The sequence below is a fragment of the Physella acuta genome, unplaced genomic scaffold, assembly GCF_028476545.2.
Source record: "Physella acuta isolate Inbredline_101_S28 unplaced genomic scaffold, ASM2847654v3 ptg000222l, whole genome shotgun sequence".
NCBI lineage: Eukaryota > Metazoa > Mollusca > Gastropoda > Physidae > Physella > Physella acuta.
The window spans coordinates 660,153-680,081 of NW_026731741.1; the positions used below are offsets into that span (position 1 = coordinate 660,153).

Genomic DNA, 19,929 nt, shown 5'->3' on the forward strand with positions numbered 1-19,929 from the left:
CTATGTGAGGGTCTATGTGAGGGTCTATGTGAGGGTCTATGTAATGGACTCCTTGCTGACTTCAGATCTATGTGAGGGTGTATATGATGGGCTCCTTGCTGACTTCAGATCTATGTGAGGGTCTATGTGAGGGTCTATGTGAGGGTCTATGTGAGGGTCTATGTGAGGGTCTATGTGAGGGTCTATATGAGGGTCTATGTGAGGGTCTATGTGATGGACTCCTTGCTGACTTCAGATCTATGTGAGGGTCTATGTGAGGGTCTATGTGAGGGTCTATGTGAGTGTCTATGTGAGGGTCTATGTGATGGACTCCTTGCTGACTTCAGGTCTATGTGAGGGTCTATGTGAGGGTCTATGTGAGGGTCTATGTAATGGACTCCTTGCTGACTTCAGATCTATGTGAGGGTCTATGTGAGGGTCTATGTGAGGGTCTATGTGAGGGTCTATGTGATGGGCTCCTTGCTGACAGCAGATCTATGTGGACCCCTTTTACCGACAACAGATCTATGTGAAGGACCCCTTTTACCGACAGCATATCTATGTGAAGGACCCCTTTTACTGACAGCAGATCTATGTGAAGGACCCCTTTTACCGACAGCAGATCTATGTGAAAGACCCCTTTTACCGACAGCAGATCTATGTGAAGGACCCCTTTTACCGACAGCAGATCTATGTGAAGGACCCCTTTTACCGACAGCAGATCTATGTGAAGGACCCCTTTTACCGACAGCAGATCTATGTGAAGGACCTCTTTTACCGACAGCAGATCTATGTGAAGGACCCCTTTTACCGACAGCAGATCTATGTGAAGGACCCCTTTTACCGACAGCAGATCTATGTGAAGGACCTCTTTTACCGACAGCAGATCTATGTGAAGGACCCCTTTTACCGACAGCAGATCTATGTGAAGGACCTCTTTTACCGACAGCAGATCTATGTGAAGGACCTCTTTTACCGACAGCAGATCTATGTGAAGGACCCCTTTTACCGACAGCAGATCTATGTGAAGGACCCCTTTTACCGACAGCAGATCTATGTGAAGGGCCCATTTTACCGACAGCAGATCTATGTGAAGGACCCCTTTTACCGACAGCAGATCTATGTGAAGGACCCCTTTTACCGACAGCAGATCTATGTGAAGGACCCCTTTTACCGACAGCAGATCTATGTGAAGGACCCCTTTTACCGACAGCAGATCTATGTGAAGGACCCCTTTTACCGACAGCAGATCTATGTGAAGGACCCCTTTTATTGACAGCAGATCTATGTGAAGGGCCCATTTTACCGACAGCAGATGTATGTGAAGGACCCCTTTTACCGACAGCAGATCTATGTGAAGGACCCCTTTTACCGACAGCAGATCTATGTGAAGGGCCCCTTTTACCGACAGCAGATCTATGTGAAGGACCCCTTTTACCGACAGCAGATCTATGTGAAGGGCCCATTTTACCGACAGCAGATCTATGTGAAGGGCCCCTTTTACCGACAGCAGATCTATGTGAAGGACCCCTTTTACCGACAGCAGATCTATGTGAATGACCCCTTTTACCGACAGCAGATCTATGTGAAGGACCCCTTTTACCGACAGCAGATCTATGTGAAGGACCCCTTTTACCGACAGCAGATCTATGTGAAGGACCCCTTTTACTGACACCACGACTATTATCGCTACACCTCATTAGTTCTGCTCACACACTTGGCATTCAACATGTTCCTCCATCCACCGACAAGTTTCAAATATCCATCGACAAGTTCAAACATCCATCGACAAGTTTCAAACATCCATCGACAAGTTTCAAACAACCATCGACAAGCTTCAAACATCCATCGACAAGTTTCAAACATCCATCGACAAGTTTCAAACATCCATCGACAAGTTTCAAACATCCATCGACAAGTTTCAAACATCCATCGACAAGTTTCAAACATCCATCGACAAGTTTCAAGCATCCATCGACAAGTTTCAAACATCCACCGACAAGTTTCAAACATCCATCGACAAGTTTCAAACATCCATCGACAAGTTTCAAGCATCCATCGACAAGTTTCAAACATCCATCGACAAGTTTCAAACATCCATCGACAAGCTTCAAACATCCATCGATCTTAAGTGTAGTCCACACGATCTACCCCTGTGGCTTATTCACTGTATTCATCATATTCTTCAACTCGTTATCATGTAACAACATATTAAAGTCAGCCCATATTTAAGACTTAGGGCTAGGTTGTGTTCAACACACTTAATACTACTGCTAGCTTGTCACTAATCATATCAAAACATTCAAATATGTGCTATAGTACTAGTGTGTATGAGAATCTTTAAAAACCTTTTTTTCCAAACACACATGATTACAAACGTTTTATTTCACACAAGCCTTATTACAAACTTATTTTCATACACATCTTAAAATGAACTTATTTTCATACACATTTTAATATAAACTTAATTTCATAGAAACCTTATTACAAACTTATTTTATACAAACCTAATTACAGTCTTATTCACATACAAACCTTATTACAAACTTTCTTCTATACAAATCTTATAATACTTATACTTTAACGACACACACAAACAGTCAACGTGTATTTTTATAATCCTTTTCTTGTCCCACTTCTAGAACGCTAAATTTTCCTCTTAAATAATCCCAGATTTTAGCAAATTGCCTTCAATAAGCTCCTACAATAAATGGACAGTAAAAACTAGATAAAAACCGCGGAGGTTTGGGGGATGATCAATATCCATCGCAGACTCGGGTGCCAGGGCGGGGTATTCAGTTTCTTCCAGGCATCTCTTCGGGGGGAGGGGGGGGGGCAGAAAATGGAATTTATATAGAAAATATATACTTGTAACAGTGTCCCCCCCCCCCCCCAAAAATTTCAAGTGCCCCCCCCCCCCGGACAAAAAAGTCTGGAAGAAACACGGGGTGTTCCGGTGTGAAACAGCATCGGGTGCCGGGAGGGGGGGGGCGAGAAACAGCCTGGGTGCCGGGAGGGGGGGGCGAGAAACAGCCTGGGTGCCGTGCCAGAGTATCCTCGATTGAAGCTGGTGGTTGAGACGTCAACAACTTGACGTCCTGGAGGTTGGGATGGTTAGTGAGATGTGAAACGAGAGCTTGTGTGTTATGGTCAACATAAACATTCGTGGGGCAATATTGAGCTTAATTAACTCTTCTGGTGAAAGGACAACATTGAGCTTAATCAACTCTTCTGGTAATAATGCAGAATTGAGCTTAATCAACTGTTTTCGTGATGGGTCCAGTATTGAGCTTAATACATTGTTCTGATAACGCGCCCTATTGAATTTAATACATGCATTAGTAATGAAAATACGTAATTAACAAGCTTTAAGACTATTTATGACAGATCTGTATAGCTGGTTTAGTTTAACTGGTCGTATTCTATCATCATCTGCAGTAGATGATCTTCATATCTATCAACCATAGGGAGATATTATGTGCGGTAAACCCATTCGACCTTCGATAAAAATCTAGAAGAAGATCCATAAAAATAGCAGATAAAAACTAATTTACTGGAAATCAATAGTCTCTGATCAATGGCTTGTATAATAGGATCAAATTTGCAGCATAAGAAATTGCCTAATTTTATTTTTTCATTTCCTGGTTTTTGAGTTGTCAAGAATTGGCTTATGTAGCAGAGCTGTATCGTAGATTGGGTTTATTTTAGGTTCATTGTTGATATCAAGGTCTGTGTTGATATCAAGGTCTGTGTTGATATCAAGGTCTGTGTTGATATCAAGGTCTGTGTTGATATCAAGGTCTGTGTTGATATCAAGGTCTGTGTTGATATCAAGGTTTGTGTTGATATCAAGGTTTGTGTTGATATCAAGGGATGTGTTGATATCAAGGTGTGTGTTGATATCAAGGTCTGTGTTGATATCAAGGTCTGTGTTGATATCAAGGTCTGTGTTGATATCAAGGTCTGTGTTGATATCAAGGGATGTGTTGATATCAAGGTCTGTGTTGATATCAAGGTCTGTGTTGATATCAAGGGATGTGTTGATATCAAGGTCTGTGTTGATATCAAGGTCTGTGTTGATATCAAGGGATGTGTTGATATCAAGGTTTGTGTTGATATCAAGGTCTGTGTTGATATCAAGGTCTGTGTTGATATCAATGTCTGTGTTGATATCAAGGTCTGTGTTGATATCAAGGTGTGTTGATATCAAGGTCTGTGTTGATATCAAGGTATGTGTTGATATCAAGGTCTGTGTTGATATCAATGTCTGTGTTGATATCAAGGTCTGTGTTGATATCAATGTCTGTGTTGATATCAAGGTCTGTGTTGATATCAAGGTCTGTGTTGATATCAAGGTCTGTGTTGATATCAAGGTTTGTGTTGATATCAAGGTTTGTGTTGATATCAAGGTTTGTGTTGATATCAAGGTTTGTGTTGATATCAAGGTTTGTGTTGATATCAAGGGATGTGTTGATATCAAGGTCTGTGTTGATATCAAGGGATGTGTTGATATCAAGGTCTGTGTTGATATCAAGGTTTGTGTTGATATCAAGGTTTGTGTTGATATCAAGGTCTGTGTTGATATCAAGGGATGTGTTGATATCAAGGGATGTGTTGATATCAAGGGATGTGTTGATATCAAGGTTTGTGTTGATATCAAGGGATGTGTTGATATCGGGGATTACGTGTTCGGTTGATGTCCTGGATGTGTAGATATTAAGTGTTAGGGTGATGTCTTTGTTGTAGATCTTACGTGTAAGATTGATGTCTTTGTTTGTGCTGATCGTACGTGTAAATTCGATATCAAAGCTAGGCATTAACAACTAATACACATATGTTTGAGTCCAGTTATAGATCTAGTATTGTTTATAATCGCATACCTTATTTGTGTGTGTTTACTTGATTGTTACTGTGTATATATTTGTGATTTTGTGTTGTTGTTTTTTAAAAGACTTGTTTTTTTTTTACAATTTAACATTAATCTCATCAATCAAATTGTCCATTTGAACTAAATTAAAATCAGAAAACGATATGCAAATACTTCAATAATGACGCTTTACAGCTCTTGTTAAATTCGCAGTATTTTTACTTTTCCGTATACAGAGTATATTGTAATCGTGCACAAAAATCACATGAAATTTTGACAGTTTTCCCTGTTTTACTTCTCAGTACTTCATTGGAAAATTGTAAAACTATGTTTTTCCGAATCAGGGTGGTGTGATATGTCGAGATCTGTAAAAATCTCGATTTTTTTTTTTTGCACGATTATAATACTTCCTCTTTACTTCGTACACGAGAAAGTAAAAATGGATGAAAAATGTCTGTATCCCTAGTTGCCATCCCCCGTAGTGTTATATAAGAATATTGGAGAAAGTTTAGGGGCGATCACTCCCGCTTTATTAAAAAGTGTTTTCCATTCCGGACAGACTCGATGTTAACTAAATTCTCCATGAATCTGTTACATGTGATGGCTGATGGACCCATCGGTTCAACCCACTTTCAGCGGGGCGCCTCAAGCGTGTAGACTGCCGTGAAATAAAAACCTGGCTGAAAATTGAATTCCCTGCTGTCAACGGATGGGGGGCGGGGGGGGGGGGGGGGGGGCAAGTCGACTCGCACTTCGTACCACGTCGACCTTCTACACTAGGGTGGGGGGGGTATGGACACGGGGAGAGGAACCCAATAGTCTGTGTGATTAAAGTCTCGAACAAGCTCTTTTTTTCACTATAAATTTAAAGAGTTAGTTGAAGTAAATCCTTTAAGTTTTTAATTATAAGAGTGATTTCATAGTTATGAATAGTTATGCTTAGAGAACTCTAAGATACGTCAACACAAAGCTAGTCTTGGTTTATATCCTGTGAATTCTAAAAGATGTCGAGTTAATTCTATAAAATTGTCCAGTTGATTCATAAAAATGTCGAGCTGATTCTTTAAAAGCTGCAATAGCTTATTAAAAACGTCCAGCTGATTTTTAAAAATGTCCAGCTTATTCTTTAAAATGTCCAGCTTATTATTTTAAATGTCCAGTTGATTCTTAAAGATGTCCACTTGATTGTAACAGATGTCCAGTAGATTGTTAAATTCATCAAGAAAGAATGGCCTTGAAACCGCCGTATAGCCCTGATTAAATGAGATGAGAATAAAGTGTCCAAGGATTTAATTGGGCTTAATTACAGATGTGTTTTTAAACAAACAAAATTCTGTTACACGCTCCTAAGGGGCGTGGCTTTCATGAAAACAAAATAATATTATTTGCAGTGTCCTTGACGTTGAAATCCTTTCAAAAGATGATGTACGCATGAAGATAACATTTTCTAATTTAAAAAACGCCTAGTTTGGATATAAAAATAAGAATGCAAAAATGATATCTTTGCTGGTGTTTTTTAATATCTTTGCTGGTGTTTTTTAAACTTTGTGTTGTAATGTGATGGAGCTAAGGCCTGTATAGCAGGGCTGAATTTGAGAACGGCATTTGTTACTGGGAATATTGGTCGATGTGACATGAAGGTGGGCTAATAGGTCCCTGAATGTGGGCTACTGGGTCTCTAAATGTGGGCTACTGGGTCTCTAAATGTGGGCTACTGGGTCTCTAAATGTGGGCTACTGGGTCTCTAAATGTGGGCTACTGGGTCTCTAAATGTGGGCTACTGGGTCTCTAAATGTGGGCTACTGGGTCTCTAAATGTGGGCTACTGGGTCTCTAAATGTGGGCTACTGGGTCTCTAAATGTGGGCTACTGGGTCTCTAAATGTGGGCTACTGGGTCTCTAAATGTGGGCTACTGGGTCTATAAATGTGGGCTACTGGGTCTCTAAATGTGGGCTACTGGGTCTCTAAATGTGGGCTACTGGGTCTCTAAATGTGGGCTACTGGGTCTCTAAATGTGGGCTACTGGGTCTCTAAATGTGGGCTACTGGGTCTCTAAATGTGGGCTACTGGGTCCCTAAATGTGGGCTACTGGGTCTCTAAATGTGGGCTACTGGGTCTCTAAATGTGGGCTACTGGGTCTCTAAATGTGGGCTACTGGGTCCCTGTATGTGGGCTACTGGGTCTCTAAATGTGGGCTACTGGGTCTCTAAATGTGGGCTACTGGGTCTCTAAATGTGGGCTACTGGGTCCCTATATGTGGGCTACTGGGTCCCTAAATGTGGGCTACTGGGTCCCTGAATGTGGGCTACTGGTTTTCTTGTATGTAGGCTTCCGGGTCTCTAAATGTGGGCTACTGGGTCCCTGAATGTGGGCACCTGGGTTCCTAAATGTGGGCTACTGGGTTCCTGTATGTGGGCTACTGGGTCCCTGTATGTGGTGGGCTACAGGTCTCTAAATGTGGGCTACAGGTTCTCTGAATTCGGGCTACTGGGTCCTTGAATGTGGGCTACTGGCAGTGGCGGAACTAGAAAAAAAGGCCCCTCCCGCAGAATTTTTTTTGGGCCCCTATATATATATATATATATATATATATATATATAGATATAGATATAGATATAGATATAGATATAGATATAGATATAGATATAGATATAGATATAGATATAGATATAGATATAGATATAGATATAGATATAGATATAGATATAGATATAGATATAGATATAGATATAGATATAGATATAGATATAGATATAGATATAGATATAGATATAGATATAGATATAGATATAGATATAGATATAGATATAGATATAGATATAGATATAGATATAGATATAGATATAGATATAGATATAGATATAGATATAGATATAGATATAGATATAGATATAGATATAGATATAGATATAGATATAGATATAGATATAGATATAGATATAGATATAGATATAGATATAGATATAGATATAGATATAGATATAGATATAGATATAGATATAGATATAGATATATATGGAAAACAAGGGTCGCTCTAATTTTTTTTTTTAAATTTCCATCTGGTACACGAATAAATCAGAGGTTTTCCAACACACGAGCTGGCCCCTTTCAGTTTTCCAAGTGAGAAGCACGGACTCTCTAAATCTAGTCCAACACACCAAACTGACGCCGATTTTTATGAGGCTTTCATCAAAACGTTACCAATCGTGTGCCCTTTTTTCCAGAAGTTGAATTAAATGTTAACAATGTCGGCAGTTCATTTCTTGGATCTTAAGGCGCGGGTTTGTCCACACCACCAACTAGACACGCCAAGGCATGCTGTAAGTCCCTCGGCGACGGCCCAGGTGTCAGGGGAGTCGCGGGGCTCTTGGAGCTACCGGTTACATTACTGCACGGGTGATGGGTGCAACACATTGTTTCTTCCGGCAGAGCTCCCCCCCCCCCCCTCCCCTCCCCCGAAAACAGTCTATCCTGGAAGAAACATTGTTGCGACACCTAATTCGATTTAGTCATCGAGTGTTGTAGCGAGACTTATTCCTATTGTTGTGGGAACTTTTAAACGACTGTCTGTGGGGGCCAACTTGCTCATATGTGATGCGCTCAGGATGGCACTGCCGCCGGTTGTATTCAAGTAGTAACCTCATCCGCTTATGCAGGATCACGGGGCGCTAAATCACATATTTCCGTTAGGAGTCCCCACTCCAATATGTACAAATGTTAGGCCTATGACAGAAACCTTTGCGGGGCTGTACTCAACAGCTTCCCAAGTTTTCATGGCGATTGGGTGAATGATGCAGTAATGCATAATAGACAGAAAAATGTTTTTCAAATGTACAACTGTATGTGGCCAGGTCACGCGTTGGATAACCTTTTGATTTAGGGGAGGAGGGGGGGGGACTAACAAAAAGCCAGACCCTCACACACCCCCACTTCAATGACGTCATTTATAAATAATAATTGACTATTAATAATGTTCAATTAATTCTAAACGTTCTAATTAATTTCTGAATTATATAAAAAATAATCTTACCTGCCGTGTTTTGTGAATTAGATGTGCCTAATACTATGAAAGTAAATTAATATCCGTTGACTAGATCTAGTGCTGTCTAGTGTCTGACAAAATGTGCTGAAGTGGTGAATCGTACGGTTAGGAAGTAGTTCATAAACGATACATTTATCTCCTCGATACTTGTGAGGTTGAGAAAGAGGGATGGGATAGGGGTCGGCTCGGGGAAAAAACTTGAAAGAGACAACAAAACGCCTTGATCTATGTACGTCAGCATCGCCCATTGGAAAACTTACTCAGGGGAGATAATTCCAAGTATAGGCCTTAAAAGTTTACTATGATATTTCTTGTAAAAGCAAAAACAAGTAAACGTATATAAAACTGAAGTTTATAGTATTATATTATTTTTTTATTATTTGTAGGATACAAGATAGTACAGGATACAAATTCAACCACTATCACAAACACATATTAACATTGAAAAATGTACAATGGATTACGGGTCCCTTACCAATGCCGCAAAGAATAACCGCGCATCATGAAAGCCCACTTCATATGTAATGGCTTTTCGCGCTATGGACTTTGCTGTTTTTTAAAAAGAATTTTGCCGGCGACAGCGTGTGTTTGATTGTAGGGAAATAGAACTCGGCCTTGACGATGGTTAAAAAATACAACTATAAATAACTGTTTTAAATATGTAAAAAAAAATTGGCGACCTTTTTTGAACCCCCTTTTTGGTCCCCATCCCCTGCCCCATCCGCCACAGTACACTTTGGAGGATCGGTCAAACAGTTACGTGTCCTCTATTTAGCTATCAAAGGGGGGGGGGGGGCAACGAGTCAAAGAAGTCATTCAAATTTGAAGAGCTGCCTATATTTTACACTGTAGTTTGTGTAATGGATTTTATCTTTTGCGGAAGAGCGTGGTATAGTGACTGTAAAATAAAGATAATCGTACCGCAGCTACAGTGTTTTTCTTTTACAAACCAAATATTAAGGCAAAAATACACGAAAATTAAATTCAAAATTTTTAAAAATATTAATTTTGGTCAGCCGTGGGCCCCTAAACGGCCTGCCCCCCCCCCCCCCTCCCCCCCCCCCCCCCGCGCATTGCGGGGTCTGGCCGGACTGTAGTTCCGCCCCTGTTCATCAGGTAAATGAACAGCTACTGACTATTGTCTTTAACAAAATGTGCAGAAGTGGTCAGTTTACAGTTCAGTAGTTCGTTAATCTATGCATTACATCTTATTGTAAGAGTAAGGGTGTGGTGAGGGGTAGAGGTGAGGGGTAGGGGTGAGAGGGGGAGGAGAGAGAGTTGGGAAGGTTCATTGGAAGGGGACAGGAAAGCGCCGATAAACATCTACATCAATATTGCCGACTTTTTCCGGTCGCCTAGAAGACCAGAATAGTCGCCAAAACATTTCCCAAGCCCGATTTCAAAGCGTGCCGGCAGTCAATTTTTCGGATGCTTCGCTGAAGGGAGATAACTTAAATTTTTTAAAAGTTTATTGATACAGTTGTTAAAGTAAAAATGAACGCAATTATAAATGTATGAGATCGAAATAAATAATTATATTTTTTGTAGAATTCAGGCCAGTAGTTTAAACACACAATCATAGATATGTATTTTAATAATGTAAACAATATTACAATGCTTTTTTGTTCTCCTAATCGACGCCACAAAAAAGAACGGTAGGCTACGTCTTTGAAGTTGTCTATATGTCTGGCGGTCTCTCGAGCTATAGTCTGTGCATTTTTCTCAAAGACGTTTGCCGACTGTCGTGTTTATTTGTAACTGTAGAAGAAAGATAACTCGACCTCCACCTATTTTTATTTTTTTTATTTTTTTTTAAAATAATTTAGCCATGATTTTTGGGCCCCCAATCGGTCTGGGCCCCCCCCCCCCCCGCATTGCGGGGTCTGGCGGCACTGTAGTTCCGCCCCTGGCTACTGGGTCTCTAAATGTGGGCTACTGGGTCCCTGTATGTTTGCTACTGGGTCCCTGAATGTGAAATATTGGATCTATGCACGAAATAGACATGTACGCTTAAACTAAATGACAAGCAAAATGAAATGAGTTGCAGCAAGATTCTCACCAGACAGACTTACCGGCAATACTAAAAGCAATTATTGCCTCCTCGTATCAAATAGAGTAGCCTGAAATGTGTTCACCCCCCCACCCCACTCCATCCCTCACGGTTTCGAAGTGTTAAGTTTGTGGACACTTTTTATGCCAGATCCTGAGTGACGTAGGTTATCAAATTGGTTTGGTTAATGTTATTAGTATATGAAGAAAGAAATATAGCTGAAAATCCTAAAAAAAAAACTGTTAACGATATTTTTTAAAAAAAAGCTCAGATACATTTTTATTTTCAATTTATCATTGCTAATATTTTCATCAAGTTAACAAACGATGGAATATGGATCTTTTTATGCCGTATTCTATCTGCATTTAGCAAGATTATCAAATTTTTTTGGCACATTAAGATTTAAAAATCCACGAATACCTAAACACTGTAAACGGTATTTAAATTATTTTTTTTCGTTACGAAACAGTATTTCGTATTGGGTAAAATATTTTTAAAAACAAACAAACAAGAGGAAAACAGTTACACAATGTTGAAACGGAGGGTGATGATTACATTTACATCACCACTTTTCTGCCTACACAACACCTCCGGGGTGTCAGTTTGTTTTGTTTTCACATTTAATACGATTAAAAAACACAAGCTTCACAAACTGCTTGTTATTAAACCCAGTAAACACAAACCAACAATATCTTTCACTCCCTCAAGCTACTTGTTATTCCCTGTCGTATTCTCCTCGTTGGCGTGAGGCTATCAGATTTTACAGAACAAAAACAAAAACAATGCCTTGAGGGAATGTTTTCAAGATATCTCAACTATCGATGTACTAAAACAAAACAGAACAATTAACATTAGACTGATTTCGTTGAATCAGCTTGTATCTTATGAGAGAAAGCGCCAATGTCTTGGACTAAAATAGAATCAGAAGACGGATGATATGGTAGCATACTCTCCAGGAAAAACAATTCTAATTAGCTTTGTTTTTAAAATAAGGTTTTGTCGGTTTTAGAAACATCTATTTATAGTTTCTTGTAAACTTTAGAAAAAAAATGGGTGCTAGAATAGTTTCTACAGATGGTATAAAAAAAGGTTTCTTGGTATTTTTGTTTATTGATTTAATAAGTACTAAAGTCTGGACTGCTAAAATTGATTGTTTTAAAGCTATTTTCAGCATGGCTTTATTCTTAGACAATGTTACGGTTAAAAAAGTACCTCTGGTCAGATGGTCGGATTGTCAGATGGTCAGATGGTCAGATGGTCGGATAGTCAAGTGGTCGAAAGGTCGGATGGTCAGATGGTCGGATGGTCGAAAGGTCGGGTGGTCAGATGGTCGGGTGGTCAGATGGTCGGGTGGTCAGATGGTCGGATGGTCAGATAGTCGGATGGTCAGATAATCGGATGGTCAGATAATCGGATGGTCAGATTGTCTGATGGTTGGTTGATCGGATGGTCAGATGGTCGGGTGGTCAGACGGTCGGGTGGTCATATGGTCGGATGGTCAGATAGTCGGATGGTCAGATAGTCGGATGGTCAAATGGTCGGGTGGTCGAATGTTCGGGTGGTCAGATGGTCGGGTGGTCAGATGGTCGGGTGGTCAAATAGTCGGGTGGTCGAATGGTCGGGTGGTCAGATGGTCGGGTGGTCAGATAGTCGGATGGTCAAATGGTCGGGTGGTCAGATGGTCGGATGGTCAGATAGTCGGATAGTCAAATGGTCGGGTGGTCGAATGGTCGGGTGGTCAGATGGTCGGGTGGTCAGATGGTCGGGTGGTCAAATGGTCGGGTGGTCGAATGGTCGGGTGGTCAGATGGTCGGATGGTCAGATGGTCGGATGGTCAGATGGTCGGGTGGTCAGATGGTCGGATGGTCAGATGGTCGGATGGTCAAATGGTCGGGTGGTCAGATGGTCGGATGGTCAAATGGTCGGGTGGTCGAATGGTCGGGTGGTCGAATGGTCGGGTGGTCAGATGGTCGGATGGTCAGTTGGTCGGATGGTCAGATAGTCGGATGGTCAAATGGTCGGGTGGTCAGATGGTCGGATGGTCAGATAGTCTGATGGTTGGTTGATCGGATGGTCAGATGGTCGAGTGGTCAGGTGGTCAGATGGTCGGATGGTCAGATAGTCGGATGGTCAAATGGTCGGGTGGTCGAATGTTCGGGTGGTCAGATGGTCGGGTGGTCAGATGGTCGGGTGGTCAAATAGTCGGGTGGTCGAATGGTCGGGTGGTCAGATGGTCGGGTGGTCAGATAGTCGGATGGTCAAATGGTCGGGTGGTCAGATGGTCGGATGGTCAGATAGTCGGATAGTCAAATGGTCGGGTGGTCGAATGGTCGGGTGGTCAGATGGTCGGGTGGTCAGATGGTCGGGTGGTCAAATGGTCGGGTGGTCGAATGGTCGGGTGGTCAGATGGTCGGATGGTCAGATGGTCGGATGGTCAGATGGTCGGGTGGTCAAATGGTCGGGTGGTCGAATGGTCGGGTGGTCAGATGGTCGGGTGGTCAGATGGTCGGGTGGTCGAATGGTCGGGTGGTCAGATGGTCGGATGGTCAGATAGTCGGATGGTCAAATGGTCGGGTGGTCGAATGGTCGGGTGGTCAGATGGTCGGGTGGTCAGATGGTCGGGTGGTCAAATGGTCGGGTGGTCGAATGGTCGGGTGGTCAGATGGTCGGATGGTCAAATGGTCGGGTGGTCGAATGGTCGGGTGGTCAGATGGTCGGGTGGTCAGATGGTCGGGTGGTCAAATGGTCGGATGGTCGAATGGTCGGGTGGTCAGATGGTCGGATGGTCAAATGGTCGGGTGGTCGAATGGTCGGGTGGTCAGATGGTCGGATGGTCAGATGGTCGGATGGTCAGATGGTCGGGTGGTCAAATGGTCGGGTGGTCAGATGGTCGGATGGTCAGATAGTCGGATGGTCAAATGGTCGGGTGGTCGAATGGTCGGGTGGTCAGATGGTCGGGTGGTCAGATGGTCGGATGGTTAAATGGTCGGGTGGTCGAATGGTCGGGTGGTCAGATGGTCGGATGGTCAGATGGTCGGATGGTCAGATGGTCGGGTGGTCAAATGGTCGGGTGGTCGAATGGTCGGGTGGTCAGATGGTCGGATGGTCAAATGGTCGGGTGGTCAAATGGTCGGGTGGTCGAATGGTCGGGTGGTCAGATGGTCGGGTGGTCAGATGGTCGGGTGGTCAGATGGTCGGGTGGTCAAATGGTCGGGTGGTCAGATGGTCGGATGGTCAGATAGTCGGATGGTCAAATGGTCGGGTGGTCGAATGGTCGGGTGGTCAGATGGTCGGGTGGTCAGATGGTCGGGTGGTCAAATGGTCGGGTGGTCGAATGGTCGGGTGGTCAGATGGTCGGATGGTCAAATGGTCGGGTGGTCGAATGGTCGGGTGGTCAGATGGTCGGATGGTCAGATGGTCGGATGGTCAGATGGTCGGGTATTCAAATGGTCGGGTGGTCGAATGGTCGGGTGGTCAGATGGTCGGGTGGTCGAATGGTCGGGTGGTCAGATGGTCGGATGGTCAGATGGTCGGGTATTCAAATGGTCGGGTGGTCAGATGGTCGGATGGTCAGATAGTCGGATGGTCAAATGGTCGGGTGATCGAATGGTCGGGTGGTCAGATGGTCGGATGGTCAGATGGTCGGATGGTCAGATGGTCGGGTGGTCAAATGGTCGGGTGGTCAAATGGTCGGGTGGTCGAATGGTCGGGTGGTCAGATTGTCTGATGGTTGGATGGTCGGATGTTCAGATGGTCGGATGGTCGGATGGTCAAGTGATCGGATGATCAGATGGCCGGATGGTCAGATGGTCGGGTTATCAGATGGTCGGATTGTTAAGTGGTTGGAGGTCAGATGGTCGGGTGGTCAGATGGTCAGAGCCCCAGTTTGTTTCAAAAGAACATATTAGGTGAAATAACATGACCTCCGATCTCTTTCACAGTCTCGATGTGGATGTCACAAAAAATTAACACCTGTAAGCAAAAATTCTCTGATCAACACTTGCACGGAAAAATCTCTAATTAACACATGTACGTAAAAATCTCTTATTAACACATGTATACATAAATCTTTAATTAACACCTGCACGCAAAAATATCTAATTAACACCTGCGCATAAATAACATTAATGTTGGTCAGTATGAAGTTTTGTTAAGTATTAGTCATATATTGTAGAATTTATGAGAGTAGAGGTAGCTAAAGGTCTTGTGTTTCGTTTTTCTGCGGGATAACATCTATAAATAGCTTTAACCCTTCGACTAGAATTCTTAAATTTGGTTAAAATGTTTTTAAAAAAAACCACATATCATATTTCTGTACGTTCTTTTAGACAAAAAAAAAACAGATGAATGCTAAAAACGATCAATAAGGCTTATATCTTCCTCATGCGCATAAACCTTTATGATCGATTTTTGCGAGCTGAATGTTTCAGTGCAGGTATCAAATGTAGATTGAACATAGATCTGGTTTTAAAACACGGAACTAAACAATAATAAAGTCATTTCTTCAAGACATATTAATGTTGGTCTTTTGTCGTGTGTGTGTATCCTGTAATCAATGATGGTTTTGTCTAGTGTTTGTTAATCATGAAAGTATTGGATGCATTAGCAAGAAAGTATACACATGTTGTAGAACAAGAAGGTAGGCAGGTGATTTGTCGGTGTTGTATTGTGATTTATGGATTGTATGTGGTATAGGAGGTATAGGTTGTAACAGTTCATTCAATTTTTTAAATTCTGATGTAAGTTATATATCTGCTATTTAAAATGGTATAGCAAACACTTTTAGCTGACACAAATTCCTTCTAACGTGAAGGTAAGGCGGTGTAATAGCTTCAGATACAATCTCATTATTCATTTTTTTTCTTTAAATAGTTAATAAATGGGAGACAACAAAAACAAACGTTGTCCCTACAGTGTTTTGTGCAAAATTCGATTTTTTAAAAGTATCGAATAAATTTTCACTTGGGGCGAAGGGTAGGGATGTGGAAGTTGTATATATGGGTTACATATGTGAGATATATATATATATATATATATATATATATATATATATATATATATATATATATATATATATATATATATATATATAAGGGATGATGATAGCGCAGACTGTATGTCTGGGTGGGTAAAAATGTCCAGTTTTTGTGCTACATAATATGTGCACGATCCATATGTTTGCATTTTAGCTATAACAGTGGCGATGAAAGCACGACTCTTCATAGACATCTCCGCGCATGCAATAGGAAGGGGAAATAATCCAATTATTTTTCCCAAGATTGGTTCTTAATTTATCGAGACAGCTAAAGCCCATATCAACTCACACATTTCACTGGGAGTGAGGGGAGGGGGGATTTTCTGCTCAACACCCACATTACTTGGGGGTGGGGGGCATCTGCTCATGTCGCCCAACCCTTTTACAGTGAGATAATTGCGGCTGGTTGTTTTTTTTCTGTTCCAACTTTTTAAAATGCCAGACTTATTTTAAGTGCTTGGACAAGAACTATTTTATCTTGACCGTGCACGCCAATACTTTTTACCAACGCGCACTTTATAGCAAACACATAAACGTAATCGTACTCACCAACTTGCTGACCGAATCACAGTCTCATTGGCCTAGGACTAGCAGAATCGCTGGCTCAATCATCCATTAATTAACCAGCTAATTAATTACACGACTCGTGACTAGCTCACTATTTGATTAACTCACCAACCGACTAACACTCTTATTTAGCCACCGTTTAAATGACCTACTGACTAAATCACCGACTGAAGAAATTACCAACTAAGTTAGCCACAGACTGAACGATATATCGACTAATTGAGCTACTGACTCATCATAACCTGACTTGTCTATTGACTAACTCATTAAGTAACTAACTAGTCCACTCAAAAATTTACTAAAGACTCCAACACCAATACATTATTCCCTTATTCCGTGATTTACTTAAGGTAAGTACAAAGTAATGTCAAACATAAGCCGCGGTGTTTCGTGTCATGTTTAGTGAAAGAGTGAGAGAGGGAGAGAGAGAGGGAAGAGACAGAGAGAGAAAGCGAGAGAAAATGGAGAGAGAGTGAGGAAGAGAGGGAGAGAGAGATAAAGCTAGAGAAAAGGAGAGAAAAGGAGAGAGAGCTAGTGAGAGGGAGAGAAAGCGAGAGAAAGGAATAGAGAGAGAGCAAGAGAGAGCGAGGGAGAGCGAGAGAGCGAGAGACAAAATGCGGACAAGAACACACTAAAACAACAAAATGGGGTACATACACACCTACCACAAACCTCTCACGCGCAAGATAAGTTATAAAATTACCCATAATGCAGAAAAACTATCAGTGTCTAAGACTTACAGAAACATGAAACGTCTCCTATAAAATATAAGAGAAGATGAACCTCATACAAAAACTCAGACATACCACAACAATAAACAATATAATACAATACCGAAGATTATCTTGATATCAAGGACCATAACTCTAGATGAAGAAATAAGAGTTCTTTCACAACGACCGTTTCTCTTATGAGGCGGTGATCCCAAGGGCGCCTGTTGACGTTGTTAAGACAATATTTGGGCAGAAGCTGAAAAAACCGAGACATGTTTACAAGTCTGGAACATTTTTTTGTGGTCGTTTGACGCCCGAATGCATGGGGGGGTCAACACTGGCCCCCGCTTGATTGAAGATCTGGAAGGAATGCGCTGGTAAAAAAAAATATAGACGCAGATGTCTTGGCTTTTCTCCGGATAATTGTTGGGATAAAAGTAAAGATGGATTTCCTTTTGGGAAAAAAAGTTGGTCGTGGAAGTTTGTGTCGAAACATCCAGCTTCTCTTCCTCCCCAATGTTTTACGTTGCTTACAAAAAATAAATTTCTTATATTTTTAAATTGTAAATTTTCATGAAAACTTTAGAAATTTATAAATTAAATTTGATTTCCTGATATGCTTTGCTTGCTTGTATAGTAAATGAGATTTATGTTTAAGTCATGCGATGAGTTTATGTAGAATGAGCTGATAATCTTACGATACTAAACGCCTCTATTTTGACCACTAGAACCACCGCTATAGCCCTCACCACCAAAACCACCTCTACAACCCTAACCATCTAAGCCACCTCTACAACCCTAACCACCAAAACCACCTCTACAACCCTAACCACCAAAACCACCTCTACAACCCTAACCACCAAAACCACCTCTACAACCCTAACCACCAAAACCACCTCTACAACCCTAACCACCAAAACCACCTCTACAACCTTAACCACCAAAACCACCTCTACAGCCCTAACCACTAGAACCACCTCTACAACCCTAACCACCAAAACCACCTCTACAACCCTAACCACCAAAACCACCTCTACAAAACAAACCACAATAAAACCACCTCTACAACCCTAACCTCCAAAACCACCTCTACAGCCCTAACCACAATAAAACCACCTCTACAACCCTAACCACCAAAGCCACCTCTACAACCCTAACCACCAAAACCACATCTACAACCCTAACCACCAAAACCACCTCTACAACAATAACCACCAAAACCAACTCCACAGCCTTAACCACTAAAACCACCTCTACAACCCTAACCACCAAAACCACCTCCACAACCTTAACCACTAAAACCACATCTACAACCCTAACCACCAAAACTACCTCTACAACCCTAACTACCAAAACCACCTCTACAACCCTAACCACCAAAACTACCTCTACAACCCTAACCACCAAAACTACCTCTACAACCCTAACCACCAAAACCACCTCTACAACCCTAACCACCAAAACCACCTCTACAACCCTAACCACCAAAACCACCTCTACAACCCTAACCACCAAAACTACCTCTACAACCCTAACCACCAAAACCACCTCTACAACCCTAACCACCGAAACCACCTCTACAACCCTAACCACCGAAACCACCTCTACAACCCTAACCACCGAAACCACCTCTACAACCCTAACCACCAAAACCACCTCTACAACCCTAACCACCAAAACCAGCTCTACAACCCTAACCACCAAAACCAGCTCTACAACCCTAACCACCAAAACCAGCTCTACAACCCTAACCACCAAAACCAGCTCTACAACCCTAACCACCAAAACCAGCTCTACAACCCTAACCACCAAAACCAGCTCTACAACCCTAACCACCAAAACCAGCTCTACAACCCTAACCACCAAAACCAGCTCTACAACCCTAACCACCAAAACCACCTCTACAACCCTAACCACCAAAACCAGCTCTACAACCCTAACCACCAAAACCACCTCTACCACCCTAACTACCAAAACCACCTCTACAACCCTAACCACCAAAACCACCTCTACAACCCTAACTACCAAAACCACCTCTACAACCCTAACCACCAAAACCACCTCTACAACCCTAACCACCAAAACCACCTCTACAACCCTAACCACCAAAACCACCTCTACAGCAATGACCAGTAACGCCACCCCCCTAGTCCTGACCACTTCAACCTTAGGAGAAAATTTCTTCTCTAATCTGCGACGATGTATGTCCCCCCTCTCCCCACCCCTACCTCCTACCTTGATTAGATAATAATTGTTTAAACAACATAAGATGCCACGTGATTAAGACCTTAACCCCCCCCCCCCCCACCAATATCCGGTTTTAGCACATGGTTTTCCGTGAGTTTTTCAACAGATGTTGATGACAATATAACTACAATTAAATGGTAAATGTTCAAATGCTTAAGACGGATTCATGGCCTTAATTTTCTTCTTAGTCTACTCCAAGGCATCTACAATAAGTGTAATTTTTTATAGAATGACCATAACCTCAAACTTTAACCTATGCTTTTTTCCTAGACTATACCAAAGCCGAAATCTTAAATAATTATTACCATATCTTGACTACTTCCACTATTTCATTACTTTTCTCCATCTCCCCCTCCCCCAGTTGATTTTTTCACAACATTTTTCCCCAATCATTTCCCGTAGATTTATAAGCCCTCCCTTATCCCCTCC

General features: G+C 41.9%; 2 protein-coding genes across 2 annotated transcripts in view; one reads left to right on the plus strand and one right to left on the minus strand.

Annotated features, from left to right (window-relative positions):
• Positions 1-443: 443 nt before the first annotated feature.
• Positions 444-1,445, minus strand: LOC131937777 (collagen alpha-2(I) chain-like). The gene has a single exon (XM_059295413.1). The coding sequence runs from the start codon at positions 1,443-1,445 to the stop codon at positions 444-446; it is 1,002 nt and encodes a 333-aa protein (XP_059151396.1).
• A 16,251-nt stretch (positions 1,446-17,696) lies between these two features.
• The window catches only part of LOC131937779 (salivary glue protein Sgs-3-like), a 42,858-nt gene continuing 40,625 nt past the window's right edge, over positions 17,697-19,929 (plus strand). The window contains exons 1-2 of the mRNA XM_059295414.1: positions 17,697-17,733; positions 18,486-19,454. Of these exons, the coding sequence (XP_059151397.1) occupies positions 17,697-17,733; positions 18,486-19,454 (1,006 nt within the window). The remainder of the gene's footprint in view (positions 17,734-18,485; positions 19,455-19,929) is intronic.

Bases quoted from the DNA above. Each gene is read 5' to 3' on its own strand.
- LOC131937777 (XM_059295413.1), bottom strand. From the start codon at position 1,445: ATGGGCCCTTCACATAGATCTGCTGTCGGTAAAAGGGGTCCTTCACAT.